The 22,461-nt window shown below is 39.4% G+C and overlaps 3 protein-coding genes across 10 annotated transcripts; 1 reads left to right on the forward strand and 2 right to left on the reverse strand.

Moving 5' to 3' along the window:
• Positions 1-326: 326 nt before the first annotated feature.
• Positions 327-22,119, forward strand: Atg1 (serine/threonine-protein kinase unc-51-like protein Atg1). Its single transcript, XM_002048428.4, has 12 exons — positions 327-1,033; positions 7,749-7,922; positions 18,684-18,771; positions 18,843-18,968; positions 19,256-19,329; positions 19,400-19,560; positions 19,707-19,843; positions 19,909-20,064; positions 20,129-21,307; positions 21,374-21,510; positions 21,583-21,718; positions 21,781-22,119. Exons 1-12 carry the CDS (start codon positions 944-946, stop codon positions 21,855-21,857), a joined length of 2,535 nt encoding a protein of 844 aa, XP_002048464.1. The 5' UTR covers positions 327-943; the 3' UTR covers positions 21,858-22,119.
• LOC116649731 (leucine-rich repeat and transmembrane domain-containing protein 2) lies at positions 9,391-15,398 on the reverse strand. Of its 8 annotated transcripts, none has more exons than XM_032434049.2 (8): positions 15,270-15,398; positions 13,663-13,828; positions 11,410-11,588; positions 11,067-11,320; positions 10,734-11,009; positions 10,303-10,570; positions 10,095-10,238; positions 9,391-10,018 (listed from the first exon to the last, which is right to left on the reverse strand). In XM_032434049.2, exons 2-8 carry the CDS (start codon positions 13,713-13,715, stop codon positions 9,864-9,866), a joined length of 1,329 nt encoding a protein of 442 aa, XP_032289940.1. In that variant the 5' UTR covers positions 13,716-13,828; positions 15,270-15,398; the 3' UTR covers positions 9,391-9,863. The 8 variants fall into 8 exon arrangements, with proteins under 8 accessions (XP_032289940.1, XP_032289939.1, XP_015030436.1 ...); XM_032434048.2 differs by having other exon boundaries at positions 15,228-15,391; XM_015174950.3 differs by having other exon boundaries at positions 14,996-15,391.
• LOC116650414 (opsin Rh4) lies at positions 16,841-18,327 on the reverse strand. Its single transcript, XM_032434051.2, has one exon. The coding sequence runs from the start codon at positions 18,288-18,290 to the stop codon at positions 17,139-17,141; it is 1,152 nt and encodes a 383-aa protein (XP_032289942.1). The 5' UTR covers positions 18,291-18,327; the 3' UTR covers positions 16,841-17,138.
• Positions 22,120-22,461: the final 342 nt, after the last annotated feature.

Below are 22,461 nucleotides of genomic sequence, written 5' to 3' on the forward strand. Positions count from 1 at the left end.
AATTTCTTATATCAATAGTTTATTATCGGAATATATATTGGCGGGGTTTTCATTGTCTGGCTTTTTTTATGAGCTTCTTTGTCAAAATAAACTCAAAACGACATGTATATTTATAGCTACAATATTTGCGACTTTAATAATCTAAGCATATTAAACGGTACATCGATTATTGTGCGCGATATTCTTAGCAGCCACACTGACTGCCGGTGACAACTCTGGCCGATGGAGGTTAGCAGCATATATTGAGTATAACAGCGAGTTAACATTAACACTTGCTGCGGTATGAAGAAGAAAATGTTGAGAATTCCTCAAAGAAGAAGAAATGCTGTAAAGCATAACATTGCCAATCGCGAAGTGGAAAAGACATACACAATTGAGATTAATTGAAAAAAATAAGAGCTTGTAGAAATTAGTTGCTTAATTAAAATATTGGCCGGGAGTGAGCTACAAATTTTCCTTCTGTGCGTGCGTGTGCGTGTGTGTGTGTGTGTGTCAGGGTGAGTGTGTGTGCATAGAAACTAAGTAAATTGCACACACAGCAGTTCTAGCACACGGGAGTACGCCAGTGTTTAATTTAATTACAAGCCAAAAAGCAAAGGCAGGTGTGTGTGTGTGTTTGTGTGCGTGGTCGATAAATGTTTATATCAAAAGCAAGTTGGAAAACAGCTGGCATTAAACTAGCCCCGTTTGCAAAGTTCACGAAAACGCTAGCCGCGGCAGTGAGTTAGCGAAAAAATTGATTTTCCACGACGACTGCAGTAGTTGCAGAAAGCAGCGCACAGCTGAATAGTAAACCCTCGCCCAACACCCCCAATCAACTGTGCGTGTGTGTGTGTGCGTGTGTGTCAGTAAGGAAGGGCTGCCCGTTGTTACTGCAGCCAGCTTGTGATATAAGGCAGAAAAAAAAAGAAGAATCAAAAACGCGTCACTGCCGGCGCATGCAATGAATATTGTCGGGGAATATGAATACAGCTCCAAGGATATGCTTGGCCATGGCGCCTTTGCTGTGGTCTACAAAGGACGTCATCGCAAGGTAAGCAAACGTCACATCAATATCTTGTTTATCTAATGTATGTGTGTGTGTTTGTGTGTGAATGTTTTTGCAAATTTGTTATTGTTAATTTCAGTGTGTGGGCTTGGCTCGTATTTGTAAAAATGACAACAACAATCATTTTAACAATGCGCCATTGTCAAAGCAAACTCAAGCACACGAGCGGGCATGCGAAATTCGCATAAAACGCAATTAAAAAGTGTGTCCACACCTACAACGAAAGTGCTTGCCGCTCTTGCTCTTGCCAAATGTCAAAGGCGGCAGCCCAAAAACTGACAGCGCCGCGGGCAGAGCGACGTCGCAGCCCGAGCAGCGCGTTGCCCCTTTGTTGTTTGTATTTATAAAGACATACACATGTGCATACATATATATATTTTTTTTCCTGTTGGGAGCTCCTTGGGCGTTACTCGCTATCTTTAAATTTGGCTAGCGCTCGTCCGCGCTTGTTTATGTTTTTGTTTTGCCCATTGCTGCTCTTACACTTATCTTATTGTTTTCATTTTGAATTATTTGAAGGGAATTCGATCGATTGAAGCTGTTCAAAACACGTGTTTTCGTTAGTTTCGTATGCTTTGTTTTTGTTTTGCGACGCTTTTTGATGCGCACGCAACATACATACATACATACATACATACAATTGTTCGGCTTGCGAGCATTTCTACATATACATATGCATATATGCTTTTGCGCGTGTGTGTGTGTGTATGGTTTCTGCGTGTTTTGCTTTAAGAGTGTTTTGAACTATTTCAGGGTCGTGCCAAACCATATTTCAACTTTGCTTCACTTTGTTTTGTTTTTGGGCGGAATTGGATGCGTAGGCCCATTAAATTACAGCAAAATAGTTGGGCACGTGTAATTTAATTTATCGCTAAACAAGATTGATTCAATTTAATTTTGCGTAAAATTAAACTTTGTTTTATACAAAGCTCAGATTTATATAGAAAATGCATATATGTACCGCACGCAGATTATTTATGCAGTTTTAAAAGTGAGTCCAGTTATATAACATCTGATATGAATAGCTTTGGGTTTTGAAATAACCCTCACTTTGTTGACGCCAATTTAAATTAGACTAACATGGCATACTATGCCAATATACAACAGATCAGACAGCATATTTTAACATGTATTAATGGTTCGAAATTTAACTCAATTTTGCCCAAAGACAAAAAGGGAATGTCAACAGAGACACACGAAGAAATATTGGAATCGAAGACAACATGAAATTCAGGTTCCGCCAATCTTTCGCAGACACAAAAGCAATCAAGAAATCAAAAGTTACAACTCGTGTGAAAATACTTATACGTATAATGAAAAATAGAAGGAGATGACAGCACGATGAGAGAGCAAGAGCGAGCGAGAGAGACGAAAGAGAGTCGTACGCGTGCAGCAAATGGGTCGCACTCTATTGTTGTTGTTTGTTATTATAGGTGGTTGTGTTGTTGTGATTGCATTGTAATTAATAGTGCGCCCATTAAAGGCAAGACGAACTTGAACAATAAAAAAAAACACACACACACACACACATACACACAAAACAAATGTGTCAGCTTTTTTTCTAGACCATTTGATAAGCGTTGCGATTTTTATGCATGTATGGGTGTGTGTGTGTGCAGCGCTAGTTTTGATTGCTTTGCTTTCTTGTTTCTAGTGTTTGTTCTGTCTCACAAATTTGCTGGCTGCTCTTGGCCATAAGGTCTGCCTATATATTTATATATATATATCTGTGTCATTACCATATGTTTATAAACAGAGATGCGTATCTTATGGATACCCAAAAAAAAAAATAAATGAATAAAAAACAGCTGATGCAATAACCCGCAACTGTTGCCGCAAAAGTTTTCATTTTTAGCATTTTACTCGGCTGTTTTCTTTGCTTTTGTTTTGATTTGTTGCTTTTGTTGTGCCATGTTTTACTTTGCCTTGATATCAGTTGCTTATTATGTGCTATTAACGTGATTTTTTATTTGCTAAAATTCATTATTCAACAAACCAACTTTAACTTTAACTGAGAAAGTTATATATATATATGCATAATTAAAGATAATTACGTTAACTGAAATATAGGAAGCTCTCGAACGCTAGACTAGACACACATCAGACTATATCCCATCAGGTTTTTAGTTAATTTATTGGTTCTGCTATCTGGTTTTGGCTTGGCCGCCTGTGACATTTATCCACAACGTTGCACGTGCTCCGCATGGCATCTATCTATAAATAGTTGGCCACAGCGAACATGTGCAGGCAGCAGGCAGACAGAACAAAGATGCAGTTGAAAGACTGAAAGATACTAAAGACTGCGACTAGACCCAAAATAAATCCCAATGTATACAGATGGCATGACATCGGCTGGAGCTAAGAACTGAATGAATTAATGACATATCCAACGAATGCACACATGTGCAAATTGTCGCCACGTGTTTCAAAAATATCGTAGTTCAGTTTTTGTTTTTTCCCTAAACTCTGGCTACGCTTCTGTTTGTGCTCGTGGCATTGCATAAGGCAAAAACCTGCATTGGGAATCATGCAAAAATGTCATTATAGCGCATAAACGAGGGCTATTTTAAAAGAATACGCTTAGCACAAAACAATTTCGAAAGTTATTTCTATAAAATCACATCTTTATCTTTGAGTTTAAACCCCACTTATAAACTCTTCCTTAACCTTTGAGTTTGTATCTCATTTATGAACTCTTTCTTAATCTTTGAGTTTGTATCTCATTTATGAAATCTTTCGATTTGCATCTTGATGTTTAAATAAAATGGAATTGTGCCTTGTTTTTGAATAACCCTCGCCATGCTCCTTGTGTTTCATAAAATATTATGACAAGGTTTTGTAATACTCTCTCCCTCTCCCCTCTTTCTGTTTTTCCCATCTGTCTAGCGCTTTGGCTGAACGCGTTTCAATTCTCGTTCATGTTGATATTAAATGTTGTTGTTGTTGTAATTGTTGTCGTTGTTTTTGTGATAGCTGTTATTTTAGTTGCATATTTACATTTCATAATTGTGCAATTGCATTTCGCATTTGATTTTGTCGCAGTTTGTTGCTATGAATTCTGTCGTTTTAAATGCGTTTCAAGGAATCGCCGGTCGGAACTTAACTTAATTCGAATTATACAACAGAATTAATCGAACTGTTTATTGCAAAATATTTATAATGAGTAAAACAAATTGGAATGTGATATGCAAAGTAATTCGATTGAATAAATTGAAAAGCGAATAAGAAATTAAATTGATTTCAAAGCTGTTCTTTCAAAACATTTCCCATTATCCAAAATGTTTCTAACTTTTAATTGAATGCATCTGAAATTGGTTTTCATTCATAATTGTAAGAATTTGATTATATTCTAGCAATTAATTAGATTGCAAAAGTTCCCGGAAATTACTTCTAAACATGGCCTTCAATGGTTCGCAAAGTTCTTGACCCAATCACCTATTTATATATATATAAATAGAGGGCAGAAAACAATCTTAAACATATTCCCGAAATGCGAATAAAGCAATAAATGAATACGAAATGTTGTCGCAAACGAATGTGAAAGTTGATGACGATTCGCCAAGCTAAAGCGGAAGCTGACACCACATGAACGCCACGAAAAACTTCACGAGAAATAGCAAAAGAAAAATGAAAAAAGAAAAATAAAAAACACATTTCAATTGTCGAAATTAGTTGAACGCATATATGACGAATGGTAATTTGGGTTAACCGGGGGTTCAATGCACCTTCCGGCTATGCGCGGCTGTGATAAGGCTAACAGGCCACAAAAATAAACAATCGCAAAAGAGATTTGTTGCCAAAGTGCATTGGCCTCCCAACAACTAAAATGGGGGGGGGAACACAAATTTTGGACAGAAATGGCAAAAGAAATAATTGCGCAGAAAATGCGAGAAACAAAGCAAAGCGGCAGCCCAACTCAAAGTATCTGACAGATACACACATAGCCGCAAATTCACTGGAGAGCTGCTGCAACTGGTTTGCTGCTGGTGAAAATGTAGCTGGAAAGGCAAACCGAAACGCCTGGCGGAAAACTCTTTTGGCAAAACTACGTCGCAGGTTTTCAATTTCGCGCAACGCGTGATTGACTCAATATGAAAAGACAAGCTAGCCACACGAGACAGTTCAATGTGCATAGCCATGAAATACCACGTCTTTCCTTTGGGTTACGAAACATATTCTAATGCAAAGTCAAAGGCTTAAGATACATATAATCAGAACTAAATGGAACTAAAACTAAAGCTAGCTTCTGATACACCCACATAATGCTTGATCTATAATCGAGGCAAATTGGAAATGGAGTAATATAGAAATGGAGATCAAGCTAGCTTCTGGTATGCCCAAATAATGCTTGATATATAATCAAGACAAATAGGAAATGAAAAATTATAGAAATGGAGTTATAGTTAGTTTCTGGTACACACAAATAATGCTTGATCTATAATCAAGACAAAACGGAAATGTCGTATTTTAGAAAAGCACATCAAGATTGCTTCTGGCATACCCCAGCCCACACTCCAGTTAATACAGGGTATATTCATAACTCTACCGGGTCTTGTTTAGTCCATATCATGTATTATGAATTGTTAATCAGATTTTATAGAACATCAGCGAACTGGAACTGTTGTGAATTGTTTGTCAAACCAGTTGCTGTGAGAATTTAGATCTGGCCATACGTATATATACTATATATATATATATATACTATATGGACATTTGATTCAAGAGCAGACAATTTATGCGCATATATTGTTAGCTAATTTGCACGTGGAAATTTTTTAGTGTCTGGGACCTGACTGAAATTCGATAGATCCATTAATGATAACTGACAATGCATCGGATTGTTTGTTTTGTTGATTGTTGTTTATAAAATTAAAAGAATTTTGCAAATTCCGACTCTAGCGATAAAAATTGAATTCCCATATTGCAGATTTTGGCCAAGAAAAAAACAAGCTTTCGTTTATTTATCTCAAGTATTGTAGTCAAAATTATTAGGAAATAGATTGAGATTAAAGATATATTTTTAATTATTTATAGACGAGAATTGGTTCATATAATTGTTTATCACATCTTTTATTTGGGCTGTAAAATGGAAATAAAACGAAAATTGTAATAATCATTTTTGTTTTTAATATTATATATTTGTTGTTTTTTGCTTGTCTTTGGCTTCACATTGTTGTTATCGTTTAATTCATTGTCCCTTCGTGACTCTGACCTAGGCCAGAGCCTGTAATCAGCCAAAGTAAACGCGGTATCTGTCATTAAACAATTATTTTTAATTAAAGTGCCGTGTGGCAACAAGAGCAATCATATTACTATATATTTTTTTTTATTGTTATTAATATACTCTTAACAAACAAACAGATGCATTATAAGAACCAGCCCTGTTATCGGTCAAGTATTTCTGATTGTCAACGCTTATAGAAAATGCAATTGGAATTAGCTGGTTACGCTACTCAGTCACAAGTTTTGAAGAAGCAAAAGAAGATGTGATATGAATAGGTATTATTAATGTCAAAAAATAAGTTGAAATTGAAGTAGAGTAAAACTTCAAGGCGACATAAAAATGGAGAACTGAAAAAGATCTTTAAATAAGAAAACAATTAAATATCAATAAAAAGCTCAACAATTGGCAGCTAGGAAGATCGCATCAAATTCGTCGAATTATACGTCATGCCATATTTAGTACAAGTGCAAAATGAAAGGTAGTTACACAAATTAACACTTTTACCTGTTGATAGAGACAAGGGGGGGGGGGGGTGGAAGGCCAACAGGTAAACAGAGACAGAGTCATTGTCACTCGTTAAGTGTTGGGCAAATAAATAACGCACCGGGCGAGACAAAGCAACTGGCGGGCCTTGCACCTTATCGCCAAAGGTAAACCACAGACCAGTCAACGGTAAATTGCGGATCTCAGACCAAGTCTGGCAGACAACCAGTCATTCGCGTAGATAGCGTAAACAGCTGACGCAAATTGCATTTTGCGTATCTAATAATAAAACGCATTCTGCTGCGAGACACGGTACAGTTGCGTTGCAAGAGGGACACACATATGTACATACATATATGTAGATACACATCCTCAATGTGCATAATTTATGGCAACATTTGCAATTAGCGTTTGCTGTGCGGCTCGTCAAGCACTTTAAATGCATCTAAAATTAAACAATTTTCAACTTTGCGGTGCTAACGGAAACGTTGCTGAGCGCCTCTCTATGCGCTTCTCAACATGCATACTTTAAGTGTGTTCATAATAACAAATGATTAATGGTCATTCACAATTGGAAACAAAAGTAGTTCAGTTCAATAAAGCGTACAATATTCATCAAACTTTATTCTAAGGAATCACTAAGGCAAGGTGTCACAATTACGTGAATGGGTTCAAAAGTGCCTTACTCCCGTAAACTAATTAAGTATTTTATCGACAGACCTCTTTGAAAACTCAGTCCAATCAACGGATTTTCTAACGTTTTGCTATATAGAGGTCTAAGACGATTGTCTATTTGTGTTTCCAATCAGCTTAATAGTAATTAACACGTGACTCTGATTAAATTGTTAATTTTCCAAACTTTCGTTAATAAAAGTAACAGAGCTTTGATTAAGTTTGTATTCGGCTTATAGACATTTACGTTTTGTCGTTCAATGACTTCAGTTTGTTAACGAACACTAATGAATGTTAATTAAAACGCTGCTTTTTTTTCAGAAACACATGCCCGTGGCTATCAAATGTGTTACCAAGAAAGGACTAATCAAGGCGCAGAATTTGCTCGGCAAGGAGATTAAAATCCTTAAGGAACTAACAGAGCTGCATCATGAAAACGTTGTGGCCCTGTTGGATTGCAAAGAGTCCCAGGATTGTGTCAATCTGGTCATGGAGGTGAGTTGAATATTCTTTTATCAACTTTGCAAAAAAAAAAAAGAAGAGCGTTTTATCAGTAGCTCTACCAAAATGTGCCTGGTCATTGTTTATGCCTTTGCGTTTCTATTGCTGGACAACCTCTACGTAAAAATAGAAATATTAATGATATTTGGCCCAATCGTCTGACTCAGTCCGTTCGCTGCTGCCGCTAATGCGCCCAAAGTGCACGTAGGCAAGTTCCACGTCATCTCGCACCCGTAAGGGCAGTTAATTCAATTGCGGAAACGTAATATCCAAGAACCTTGCTTAACCATTGTATACTCTATAACTAATGCATTATACATGATTCAGCAAAGTGTGCTTTTTCTATGCATCCTGTATGGAGTAAATATATTCAGATATGCCTGAAGTTGTTGTTTACGTTAGGTGATATTGCATCAAAAAACCTTTTAGAGATACTTAGAATTGATTGATTTAATTTCAAGTTCTCATTAATAACAATGCATATACTCAATTTGTTGACTCCCTTTCGTGGCGTGTCCTTAAACGTTTTTGTTTGCATTGCTTTGTTTTTATAATTCATAGAACAATCTTCTGTTCTTCAAAATACCCGTTCAAATACACGTAAACAGGTTGTTTGCAAATTTTGCGTATATATAAATATTTCTTACGTCAACTTTTATAGAGTTGTTTATTAGTTTTATCCATTTGTTTGTTTACTTCCTGGCATTCCATCTACGTATACGCATTTTTCTGCGCTTTTATATACGTCAGGCAAATGTGTTTGTATACTTTTTTGGCAGGCACTCTTTAATGATTAGGTTATTTCGAAAATAGGTCAGATTCCTGTGCAAAGCATAACAAAGACCTTGATAAGATTAAATGGCGTTGTTTTCTTGTCCGCACATTTATTAACAAAGGTATCAAGCTCAATTGGGCAAGAGAATAATTAATGTTTGTTGAACATTCATGATTTTGTAGTTTCCATAATAAGTGCAGGCTGTTTTAAATATTTAATAGATTTCATTATCCATTCCCTTATTGTGTGAAACTACGCGTAAACATGCGATTCGTTTCGTTTGTTTTGACTGACTTTGACCCCATTTTTTACACCCTTCTCCGACGACTTCTCTATTTCCCTGCTATGTGTTCTAATTTGTAATGCAATTAGTTTATTTTCGCATTACTTATTGATTCAGTAATTCGATAAATGTTTCTCTTACGCTCTCAAGATTTCACGTATCTTTGTTTGGTGTTTTTAAATATTGTTATAATGTTGAGAGAAATTTTGTATAATATTTGGATAGCAAGTCCACCTGATTGTCTACTTATAATATTCCAATGCCTAACAAGTTTATTCTTTATGGATAGTCACAAAATCTTTCTTCTCCTAATCTAAACCGAAAATTTGTATTTTAAATGATTTTGGCTCGTAACTTTTAACAATTGTCTTTTTTAATTATTATTGCTAATTTGATGCCGCGAATTTGCTGTCACTTTAGAATCTAACATTAGTAAGAATCTCATGTAATTTATTTACTATTTACAAATATTAATTTTATTGTGTAATTGGCAAAATGTCTATATTAAGAGTAGGAAAATGTCTAAGAGCTAACAATTTGTTATAAGATAAATATCGATATGATGTGTGCTCTAAACGTAACCATAGAATATATAATTTTTGTTCTTGCTACCAAAATACGAAATGCGAGCGAACTACATGAAATACATGTCCATGATGACAGCAAGGGCTATGCGACTAGGTGTCTTAAACTATGGAGCTAAACCTAAAAATGCCCACTACAAGTCGGGAATTTCTTTTGTAAAACTACAATTCAAACAGAGTTCAAGTCTCGTATCCGTTGGCAAATGCTGCAATTTCCATAACAAAATTGTCAATTTGTTTGCGAAACAGTTTTTGGGAATTATTTTTGAAGAGCAGCGGCGAGTGTGTGCGTCTTAGGCTAGCTTATTTAGCGGTATTTCCTCAGTGGGATGTATCTGATCCTTTGGCTCCGGCTTCTTAGTGCGACAACATTTCGTTTTAATGCCGCCCACATCCTTGCGGCAAATCAAACCCACAATAATGCCCACAATGGCAACGGCCATGATGCCTGCAATGGATGCGTATATGAAACATTTTAGTCTTTTATTATTATTGTTATTATTATTATTGAGCAGCACACTTACATATGAGCAGCGTGTTAATGGTCTCCTGTGAAATGGGCACTTGATACGGCTCCTCCTTGTCTGCGGCTTTGTCACCCGTCATGATGCCCGCCTTGGACACGCTGATCGTCTCGTTGGCCACTTTGTTGCGGTTGCGATTGGCTGCTAAAACAACATTTGCCCATATATGTATATACGTACACTTATATGCCAGGTTTTTGTTTATTACCTGTACGCGGCGGCGATGGCGTCGCTGGCTTCGGTGTGCTGGGCAGCCCCGTCACACGCTTGAACGGCGAGTCTGTGGCCTGGATGAGGCTCTCGTTGAATGATGTGCCAAGCACCAGTTCGAAGCAGCTAACATCAAAGTGTCTGAAGCTGATGTTGTCAATGGATTTTAGTAGATTACACAACTCCTCAATGTTTTGCTGGTCTAGTTCGGGCAGTTTCAGTTTAATTATATTTTTTAGCGGCGTGAAAGCTCTCGTATTGATTTGCTGTCAAAAAGAGAGGAGGCTAGCATCAGTGTACGATAGTGAAGCGCATGCAAGTGCTAGAGCGAGACAACTATATAGGGCAAACTTTGCGAGCTGCCAACCTGCTGTCTAGCTGCTGGGACGACTATCGATAGTTGTTGCGATAGTTTGGCGCGTAACTTACTCGTTTGAATTCGTTGTGATCCAAGCGCAACACATTCAGTGCGCTCATATTCATGAATATCTGCTCCGGCAGCTCGGTCCAGCTGCAATTCGAGCAGCTGAACTCATTCAAACTGGGCTGATTCAAAAAGGAGCCGTCCGTGCGCTGTGCTATGCTGTTATTGCTCAGATCCAGCAGCGCCAGATCTGTGGCGCCCGCAAATGTATCGGGGTCAATTTTGGTCAATTGATTGTTGGCCAAGCGCAGGCTGCGCAAACGTTGCAAGCCATTGAATGCCTAAAAAGGAAAATGCTTAAATATAATCATATATAAACATAAGCTTAACTGGCTTACCTCCTTGTCAAGATGTCTTATTAAATTGTGATTCAAGTTGATTTCAAGTACTTTGGACAAATTGGCAAAATCCTCGGCACGCAGCTCGGCAATAACATTATGGCTCAAATCAATAATTGCCGCCGTTTTGGGCAAATCCAACGGCACATGTGTCAGATGTGCATTGGTGCATTGAACATATCGGAAATCCTGCAAACAGAGGCAATTGCGTGGACAGCTCGGCTCCAGCACATGGCTGCTGCGTCGTGGAATGCCTGCATGCGAGAAAAATTGTTAACGTAATGCAGGCAACAACAGAAGCAAATGATAAATGTAGATGTTCTACACACAGTCTTGAACTTACTGAAAATGGGCCTAAATGTGGTTGTCGTTGTTGAGGCTGTTTTTTCCAATTGTCGATTTGCTGCTATCTCTGGCGGTATTCTATCCGACGACTCGTCAACATAATCATCATCATAGTCGTAATCATCGTCGGAGTTGTTGCCCGTTTGGCTTTTGTCCGCGGGCGCTGTGTGGCTAATGCTGCAAATATTACAAAATTAGAAGAGAACGCCACCTTGTATACATATTTGGCAATTAAGCCAAGTTAGGCGCTTTAATTAGCAATTTTTGCCAAGTTGTTTAGCCGAAAAACTCTCAATTGGCTGTGCAGTTTTTTTTTCGCTTTGCCAGTTTCAAATAACGCACGATTACATCACGAACAGACACACCTAGCAATTTGTCCTGAAAGCGCGCTCTTGACCCATTTAAACACACGTCGAACAATACCCTGTGGCAAGTGCTAAGCGGCATACCTAGCTATTGTTGTGCATATGTAACAGCTAAATGTAATAAAGTCTAATTTCAATGTATGTATGTCAAACCATTTTAATTGGTTTTTAAGCAATTGCATGAAATTCGTTTTTCGACTCAAGTGTCTCTTAGCACTAATTCGCTCTCAAATTGGCCACAACTTAATGCAGGGCATATTGAAGTCTTAACAACTGGAGAACTTTTTCGCTTTGCTCTGTTTGTTGGTATCTGTTTTAAGTCGTCTGTCCGCTCTTTATCATTATTCGCTTTTGTTTGTTGTTGTTGTTGCTGTTTGGTGCATTTCGAGCCGCATGAATGAAAATGAGCGGCAAACCTGTTTACGTCACAGCCGTGTTTCTCTTCACAGTTTTCTCTTTCCGCCAGCGCTCGCCTGCTCACTCTCACTTTCGTTCTGCTCGCCTGCCGTGATTTCGGGCGAATACTGAAACCTTCATTAGGAGCAGCGCCAGATTGTGCGGGATTTAGGTAGCATTCCATTCAGTTTATTTGAAAAAACGTTACGAGGTGACACACATACTATATACATATGTGTAAATGTATGTGTATGTGTGTGTGTGTGTGTGTCAGTTCAAGTACTTTTTATAATCGCCACTTGCAACTTGTATAAATTGCGTGACTGTTGTTTCTCGAGAACATCGGGCTATACTATATGCATGCATATATATGTAAGACCAGTGTCTGGGCAGCTATAAATGAGCTTGTTAGCGGAATTAGTTGAAGCTTAGAATGGTTACGAGTCTGGCTTGGGTTAAACAAAATATATATAATTATTATTTTTGATTTGGAAAATCAACTATTAAATGAGCTGGCACTATCTGCCAGCCTTGATAGATAATAGAGAAGTTCATAAACAAATCGGTGCCAGCTAAGTACATTTTCCCAAAGTAAATTTCTGTATCGGGAAAAGACTATAAAATTGGGTAGGCCCCAGGCTTTACTTGGGCGCTGCCCCTAATAACTTAAATGTCAGGCTGACGACATGTTGGCAACAGAAACTAAAGACGGGCCCTGAAAAAGTTGCACACACACACGCACACACATCAGAAGACATGCGAGTGTGTGTGTGTGTGTGTGTGAGCCCATTTCAAAAACTTTACGGCTTGTGGCATAAATCAATAGAAGCTCCTTCCCATTCGTCTGCAAATTGAGCTACGCTTGAGTCATAAAAGGCCATAGTTTGTTTGTACTGGACGCCGCATTGTATAAACATGTTTGATAAGTGAACAAAATTATCGTTGCAACTGTTTGCGTTATCAGGCGATCGATTAGAGAAGTCATACATAAATAAGTATAATAACATTAATTGCGGGTGGAACTTTTGTCACTGTTACCGTGCCGGCTATAAAATGCCATTTAATCAAGGTCCAAGGTCCGTTTAAACGATGTGCCCAAGTTTTTTTTTTTTTTTTTGTTTGTGTTTTGGTTTTGTTTTAACAGGTTTCCGTTTGAATTTATTCCATTTACCCATGTTACTTAATGATGGCACTTTGTACTTTGTCTTGACGGCTTTGTAATTGCCCGATCCTCTAGATATATATAAAAAAAAAAAATTAAATAAAATTAAACCAGTCCATTTAAAATGCGAGAAGTTGATCAATGTGTCATGGAAAGTGTGACGCATGAGTTCGTCAATCCCAAATTTCCTATGCGAGTTCTTTTTCTTTAACAAACTGAAAGCGTTGAATTAAAAGTCAAAAGTTAACTAGAACTTAAAATGTATTTATTCGGCAAAAACAATTGGCAAATATGTTGTTTGTTTGTAGTATGGCATTTGTTTGTTTACCTTACGCTCAGCAAAAATATTAGAAGTAATCCGAATTTGTAGTAAACGTGCATTTTGTTTGATTAAATGTGGTTTCTATTAAATGCTTAGTCGCTTTATTGTTTTATGTCTTTGTGCAGGGCAATAGTTTTATGTCATTGTTCAAATTGTTGATACACTTTTAATGCTGTTGAATAAAGTTGAAGAAATATGATTATATAATAATGTAATTAAACAGTTTAACTGTTGGTGTTTTTTTTTTCGTTAAAGGTTTTGAGTTATGTGTACACTTTTGTAATATATTGTTATACATTTCATTTATAATGTCTGCTTTTTTCGACCGCAGCTGTTCACGTGTATAATATAATGTAATCAACAGACCAACCCATTCTTTGGAAGTATTTAAAGTAAATCTGTTAATATATGCTTGAAATTAAAGGTTTCACATTAGCTAAGACTCGTGAGAATCACGTAGAAGGGTGTTTATCAGTTTGACTGCATGTTAACTGCAGGTGGCGCATCTGCCGACTTGAATATTAATTAATTTGTCGCATATATCATATTTAAGGCATATATCACAAACTGAACAATTTTTGATTCACTTCTCGATTTGCCGTTAATCTTTTTATAAACGCTGCCAAATCATTTTTATATATAGATAAATTCTTACACACTTTGTCCATATAGTATATCATATATACATATTTTGTTTTGCTCAAAAGTAATGCGCTAAGCAAAAACAATTTTTTGAGCTTTCGGCACTTCGAGTAACGCGGAACAAACCGAACGCACTCGCTGCCAACCTGTGACTAAATGGATAAAAAAAAAAAAACAGCAAATATCGCAAACTTTGCTCAATGCGGCGGCACTGAGCTTTATTTTGATTTATGCTGAGCAGGTGTTTGCGGGCGAAAAGAGAGAGAGAGCGAGCGAGCGAGAGAGTTGAGTCTCTCACGCCTGCGCTTTACTGACGTTTTGTGGCAGCACATTTTGCACGTCATCTCTCATCTGTCAATATTGGAATTGCGTTTTTTTTTTTTTTTGGTTGCGCTCTCCTAGGGTTACGCATTTTACTTTTACTTGATTGTTGAACCAATTATTGTTATTAAAAGTTTGCTTTGTCTAATCGCTAGCATGTTTAAGCGCTCTAATCTTATCAAATTGCTGTGTTATTAATGCGAATTCTCTGTTCATTAAAAACAAAAATTGTGTTTTGTTGTCAACGGAATTGTATTTGACATACATAATTTCTTTCTCGTTTGTTATTAAGTTTATAATTCTTGATGTTAGTTTGCGTTTATTAATGAAATACTTTATATTCATCTATGAATTAATTGTAATATAACACACATACACAATTACGGCCTTTTATTCAGAAATCATTCTCTTTATCATTTTGTTTCATTTGGTTTCTTTAACAAGACACATGTATGTTTGTATGTATGTATGTATGTGTATATACATGTGTACACATGCTGCTTTTATCGCCTCACAGCCGCTAGAAAATTGTTGACCTTTAGTCGCTGACAGCGCTATGTTTAATTCGTGATTTGGTGTCGTGTTTAAGGTATACTCTCTACTCGTACGTTTCTATATTTTGCCCTTAGCAAAGTGTTTTTATAACGCACTCAATGTTTGAAGTCTACAAATTCCGCAAGCTTTCAGCATTCTATTATTTTGTTGTTTAATGCACGCTTAGCTTAATTTACAGTTAGCGCGAGTCATGCGAATGGTGCAAACGTCCCTGACAAACTGAGCAGCGCGCGATTGCGGCGTCGATGACAGCGCTTTTAAGTTTAAACTCGGAGAGCATATCATTTGCCTTCCGCTCTCTTCAGCTCGCCCACTCTCCCGCTCTCTCGCCCTCTCTCTCTCTCTCTCTATCAGGCTACGCTTGTTAAGATAACTATTTCTTGTTCTCTTCATTTCGTTTTATGTGTGCGCTGTAAGTTTTACATTAGAATTTGGCAACCGCTTTTTACGATAATGAGAAGCTGACTCATGTGCCGTTGTTTTTATATATTATTCTTTTAAGTAATTGTTGCTCTCATATTGATAGCTTAAATATTGCCCAAAGTTCACATGGCATGACGCTCGCTCTTCTTCTGCAATTGTCTTTTGCTGTGCGCTTTACATGTCATTGACTTTTTTATATCTCTTTATTCAGGGTGCTTTTTATTTGTTTTTTTTTTTTTCTGTGCCTGTCCGCCAGCCCAAATCGAATCTTTTGTCATTTTTAATTACCTAATATGGTTGTGGTTCTATTATTATTATCTAAGCTCTTTGTTTACTCATTAGATTGTAAGTGGACCACATATTCTGTCGTATGCATGAAACAACTATCAAAAATGCTTATTATGGGTTATATTTCCCAGCAAAGGTTCGTGTCCGCTCCATGTCGTATTTCGCAGTCTGAAGGTCAGCTGAATCCTTGCGACTCTTCAAATCACAAAGACGTTGACTGTTCTTTGTCTTTGCTAAAGTATATGAGGTGCGAGGTTTGCTTATATCGTTTCTAAATAAACCTACAAGACTGTGGAGTATGTGAATTGCATCCCTCTCTTACTTTTACCCAGTTTTTTTGTCTCTTTCTACTTGTTTACCCTTCGCTAAATTGCCTTTATATGCGATTCTCAAAAGCTGCACTTGGCAGCTGACAGATTTTACTTCAATTTTCAGTTAGGTTCAAATAATATTATTATAATAATTTGTTTTCTTTTATCAATACGTATTCAACTCCTGAAAAACAAATTTCGAAGAATGCCCCAAAGTGAAATTCGAGTTATTTGCAAAGGGAAATGTGCCTTACAGAACCATTTTTGCATATGTCAGGCTGCTTCTTTAGAAGGCAGCTGCTTTTTTAAGTTTGAGTAAAGGTAGTTTGTACAAAAGGAATTATGAAAACAGCTGGCTGCAACCCCTTCAAGAGACTCGGGCAAAATGGAGGGGATCTCATTAGATGTTTTGCATTATAAATTGTCGTAAATCTTTTCCATTCGACCTTCAGACAACGTCACAGCCCACAAACTTATACATATATATATATATATATGAGCATATGTGGTCCATAATTGTCTGACAGTCAGACAAAAGACCTCGTTGAACCTGAAGAAAACTAGAAACAGAATCCATGCATAATTCACATTCTACAATCGCATGTGTTTTCTCTCTTGATTGAGCTTAATTCATTCGCATAGTATGCGATTTGCTTGCCCCAGCTGCGGGCATAGAATTTTATTCTTATTCTTTTCATTTGTTTTTTTTTTTTTGCTTTTGTTGATTCCATTTATGAACCTTGCAGTAAATTTTAACATTTAAGGTTTTTTCTTAAGTAGCGCACTACAAAGAGTATTATAATTGGTTTGTTATAGTAAAACAAATGCACAGATATTACGCAGTCAGAGAGCTGTCGAGATCAAATATCAGGCGGAGTTCGATTTCCGGTTCGTAGGCATGTTCAACGTAGTCCAAGATTAAGAGTTCATTCTAGTCTTTGCCTAGGCTGCAGTTGTTTGCTGTTGCTCCTGTGTTGTTGTTGTGGACGCCGCCGAGCTGGACTCGGGCGCCTTCTCATCAATGGCCAGCCAGGGGCAGCGCTTTTGCAATTCCATGCGGTACCTGGGATGACTGATGGCATACACAAACGGATCGATGCAGGCCACCAGTTTACAGGTGCAGGCCGGTATCATGGTAGCTCCAGGTGTTAGCAAACTCTTGTCCCCGAAAGCTCCAATCAGCGACATGACACCGTACGGCGTCCACGATACGAAGAACAGAAAGCATATGGTAATGGCTGCCTTTGCGATGCGTATCTCGGCGGTATCCTTGCTCTTGTCCACATTCGAGCGCAACGATTCGACATTCATCTTTTTGGCTTGCTCGCGCAGAGCCTTCTCGTGGCTGAAAACATGTCCAACTATCTGGCTGTAGTAGTAGATGATCATTAGCGTGGGGCACACAAAGCTAAAGAAGAAAATGGTGCCCACAAACAGGCGCGTATCAAAGTTATCCGTTAGGTAATCAAATGTGCACGATGTCAGATAGCCCTCGGGCACAAACCGATCCCAGAACTGGGTTAGCGGCAAAACAACCCATGGCGTGCAGTAAAGCCATATGATAACATTCATTATGATCGCCTTGGTGAAGGTCATGTTGCGATTCATGGGCTTCGTTATCACATTGAAGCGATCGTAGCCGATGGCCGCATTGGTCATACCGGCCCCAATGCCCGAATACGAACCGATGGCGGCAAAGATTTGGCAGCCGGTGTTGCCCAAAGCAAAACCGCGATGGAAGCTGTTGTAGATGAAGATCGGCGCCTTGAGGCACATTATAAAGTCGAACACGGCCAGATTCAGTACAAACATATTGGATGGTGTGCGCAACGCCTTGGATGTCGAGAAGATCCAGATAACCATGCCGTTGCCAACGGTCGAAGCGCAGAACAGAAAGATGTAGAACACGCCAAGCATATAATGCATCGAGGCTGGCGGCTCCAACTGGGTCAGCCAGTGCTCCGGTATATGCTGTATCTGATCCGGTGGCACATTCCAGCCCAAAAACTGCAGATCACCGTTGCCCGAGACGCGTGCCTCCGGTCGCAGCACAGGACCTTCGCTGGCATTGCACAGCGAACCCGCGATGTCCATTATTTACGAGCCGCCTGTCCAACTTTTGGCTTGTGGTCTGCCCCACGCACAGCGTCTTTTATACGTTGGACAGACCTTTGGCAGCGACTAATTCAATTTGGTTGTGGGCTTGCGTGCCGCCAAATTCCTTTTTTTGCCAACTGTGCAGTTGGCTTAAATGCACAGCAACTTGGCTTAAAAAGCCACACAATAATTGATTTTCCAGGCAAATTTTTAGATTTGATTTGTGGGGGGGCTACGTGAGTATACAATACTCTTGGGTAAAACTGGGAATTTTGAAAGGTTCTCTATGCACAATGCACAGCGCAGAATCGATACAAAGCAAATTAAGAGAATTTAAACTTAATACAATCTTTATTAATTTAACTTTTTCTCTCGCATTCACTTTTATAGTATTGCAATGGCGGCGATTTGGCGGATTATCTGAGCGTTAAGGGCACCCTGAGCGAGGATACTGTTCGGCTGTTTCTCATACAACTAGGTAAGTGTTAAATTAACATGTACCCCAATTGATACATTCTCTGACCTTGAGCTATATTCCTCGATTCGCAGCTGGTGCCATGAAAGCACTTTATACCAAAGGAATTGTGCATCGTGATCTCAAACCACAAAACATTCTGTTGTCGCACAATTATGGCAAGACTCTGCCAGCACCATCCAAAATAACGCTGAAAATTGGTAAGCATATAGGAATTAAAAGGCATACTAAGCGATATATTCAGCAAATATGCTAACAGCAAAAGAATTAAAGTGTAAAAGTGTTTAAGAATTGTGAAAAATATCTTATGTGTATCTTACTTTAATTCACTTTTTGGAAAATCATCTTGTTTTTAACTTAAACCAAATTGTATAGTTGTATTTTTTTGTTTTTCACTTTTTTACATTTTATTTTCTTAGAGATAAGTTCAATTTGAAAAGTTGTCCTATCCTTAATGCAATATTTATTATTTTACTTACTTCTGCAGCTGATTTTGGTTTTGCGCGTTTCCTAAACGAGGGCGTCATGGCAGCCACACTGTGCGGCTCACCCATGTACATGGTAAGTTTTGGCCGCATGTTAAATTTACACTATTTAAACATTGAAAATGAACAATAATATTTGTTGACAGGCACCGGAAGTGATTATGTCACTGCAATACGACGCAAAGGCCGATCTCTGGTCGCTGGGCACCATTGTCTATCAATGCCTGACTGGAAAGGCGCCATTCTACGCTCAAACGCCCCACGAGCTAAAGTTCTACTACGAGCAGAATGCAAATCTGGCTCCCAAGTAAGTTTTAGGGTACAAAGTCGCGGGTCAATCGGCCTGCTTAGCTTAAGCTAATCCAGCGAGAAGAGATGTCTACTATGCGGAAAGAATCATTTAGTTTTTAGTTAACGTAAACTATAAACGATTTCTGACTATTTTTTTTTTAGAATACCGCATGGCGTATCGCCGGACTTGCGCGATTTGTTGCTCTGTCTGCTGCGTCGTAATTCCAAGGATCGCATATCCTATGAGAGCTTTTTTGTGCACCCTTTTCTGCAGGGCAAGAAGGCTGCCGTGTCGCCAGGTAATTAAAAACAAATTAAATAAATAAGAAACAAGCTGATCCCAACTAAATCCATGTTTTAACAGTCGATATGCCACCGCTGTCGAGCGGCACGCCGCCCGCCAAGGCCAAGAGTCCGCTGCAACAGCAGATGGAGCAGGAGTTGCAGCTGGTTAAGCTGGCCGAGCAGCAGCAAAAGGAGCGTGAGGAACAGGAAGCAGCACAAGAAGAGGAGAATACAGGTGGGCTAAAAGTGAAATCAATTGATCTGTGTGAACATAAATCTAAAGGGTAAACCAATTGCAGTCTCTGTGGTGGCTAATCCGGCTATTTGTGCTACTATTACAAATGTGGGCGTGCTGTGTGATAGCGAGAACAACAGTGGCTCCTGCAGCTCTCATGAGGATTCGGATGACTTTGTGCTGGTGTCCAAGAATCTGCCAGAAGATGCACGCCAGGGTCAGGGCCATGCTGTGGCTGCCCAGCCCCGTCAGCAGCCAACGCCAAATCAATCCAGTCCACCGCGTCCCAGCAGCTTGCCCATTTCGGAGCCAAAGCCAGTGCCGGCGCCGGCGCGCCGTCAGCTGACAAATGCCGGAGCTGGTGTTACCGTTGGCTCTCCTGGCAAACAGGGTGGCATACCGTTGACAGTGGCCACCCTGGCGGCTGCAGGTCATCAAATTCCCCGGTCGCAGCCAATAAGCGTTAAGCATCCGCGCCCGGATCAGCGTAAGAGCAGCGTTAGCAGCGACATCAATTCGATTTCACCGCCGGCCGTGCAGTTTGCAATTGGCACACCGCCAACCCGGGTGCGTTCCGCATCTGGTGGCTCGCTGTCAGAGACACCGCCACCGCATGCGCCCAGCACATGGCAAGTATCTCCCGGACACTCTCAGTCGCCGTTACGTCGCAGCGGCAACAGTTCGCCGGTGCTTCCGTCCGCAGCGCTGACTAAATTGCCAACGCTGGGTAGTCCCACATTGCTAGTGGCGCCGGGTTCACTGGGCTCGATTGGTTCCGCCGGCAGTGGCTCGGAGAACAACAATCAGCATCATATGTTAGGACCGCGTGCCTTTACGCTGCCCGAATTGGGCGCCACCGGCGGCCTGCAAAGCCTACTGGATACGGCCGGCGGGCCAGGCACTGAGCCGCATGCATTCCAGGCACCCGAACTGTCTGAGGAGACACTGATGGATCGCGAGCACAACGAAACACTCTCCAAGCTAAACTTTGTGCTAGCGCTCACCGACTGCATTCAGGAGGTTGCCGATTCACGCTGTGCGCCGCTCTCCACGCTTATGGTTGCCGGCAGCCAGACAACCACCGAGCAGCATCAGATTCCACCCCATGCCCCCGAACACTGCAAGAGAGCGGAGCGCTTGGTGCTACTTGTGCGCGCCCTGCAGCTGCTATCGTCTGGCCTTAATTTGGCCTCGCAGCAGCTGCGCAACGGACAGCTGAAGCCGTCATCGAACGTAAAGAATGGTTGGTGAACCAAATCGCATTCGCTGCCCGATTAAACCTAATCCTCTCTCGTATTATCTGTTGCAGCGCTGCTCACTATGAACGCCAAATATCGCAGCATTCTGTTCGAGTCGAAGCGTCTGAATGGGAGCGGCCTGCTTCAGAAGGCAAATGCATTTAACATAACAGCGGATAAAATACTCTATGACTATGCGCTGGATATGGTAAGTGTATAGAGAAGCATCCAACTAACTCGATGTGTTTACAAACCAACATTGTTTCGTTTGACTTTGCAGTGCCAGACGGCGGCCCTGGATGAGCTGCTGAAAAACACCAAGAACTGCTTTGAACGCTACAACACGGCACACATATTGCTTCACTCCTTGGTGCAAAAATGCAATCATCCTCAGGACAAAATGCTGTTGAATAAGTGTGCGTTTCAATTGGCTGCGCGTCCCATTCAATTATTTATAATAATAGTGTATTATTTACAGATCGCGATGCCGTTGAAAAACGCCTGAGCATATTGCAACAGCATGGCTACATCTATGTAACCGATGAGAATGCCTAGAGAGCAAATTGGATCCATTCGTCGATAATTCCTTAAGTTATTTAACCCATTCAAGTTGAGCGTACAACATGTGATTAAAGCAAAACTACGTGTACTCTATATTCATACATAAATAGCAAGAAGTAATTTAAATCGCGAACAACACAACATTTCAAGTGCAAGATATTAGCAAAGGCTTGAAAGGATTTTAAACAGACAGCCCAACCGACAATTGTCCAATGTAAATAGTTTGAGACATGTACGTAGTTTTTGTTTTCTTTTTATTTTTTATATATATATACACAATATATATATATATTTTTTTGTTAAAGCTTATAAGTGCGCCAGCGCTCGACGCCCATGTAGAACCTAAGTTATAAATAATATATAAACAAACACATTACATACATACATACATATATATATATAGGGATATATGTACGTTTCAATTTATATTATTATGCATACACGAAACAAAAGATAATCAATTAATGTTTATGGGCAAAATGCAAGCCAAACTCAGTTTAATCTATGTTTAGAAATTTCATAGGTGCCGGCAACTTTCAATAGGTTTGTTCGCATAGTTCTTATGTCTATATCTACACATATATATTTTCCATTTAAC

The sequence above is a fragment of the Drosophila virilis genome, chromosome 3 (assembly GCF_030788295.1).
Source record: "Drosophila virilis strain 15010-1051.87 chromosome 3, Dvir_AGI_RSII-ME, whole genome shotgun sequence".
NCBI classification, from domain to species: Eukaryota; Metazoa; Arthropoda; class Insecta; order Diptera; family Drosophilidae; genus Drosophila; species Drosophila virilis.

Coding starts and splice junctions, on each gene's coding strand:
- LOC116650414 (XM_032434051.2), bottom strand. CDS start 18,290: ATGGACATCGCGGGTTCGCTGTGCAATGCCAGCGAAGGTCCTGTGCTG.
- LOC116649731 (XM_032434046.2), bottom strand. CDS start 12,356: ATGGAATGCTACCTAAATCCCGCACAATCTGGCGCTGCTCCTAATGAA. Junction 11,589..12,192: donor CACGGCTGTGACGTAAACAG/GTTTGCCGCTCA, acceptor TAATATTTGCAG/CATTAGCCACACAGCGCCCG. Junction 10,571..10,733: donor ATCACAACGAATTCAAACGA/GTAAGTTACGCG, acceptor TCTTTTTGACAG/CAAATCAATACGAGAGCTTT.
- Atg1 (XM_002048428.4), top strand. CDS start 944: ATGAATATTGTCGGGGAATATGAATACAGCTCCAAGGATATGCTTGGC. Junction 7,923..18,683: donor GTGTCAATCTGGTCATGGAG/GTGAGTTGAATA, acceptor TCACTTTTATAG/TATTGCAATGGCGGCGATTT. Junction 18,969..19,255: donor CAAAATAACGCTGAAAATTG/GTAAGCATATAG, acceptor TTACTTCTGCAG/CTGATTTTGGTTTTGCGCGT.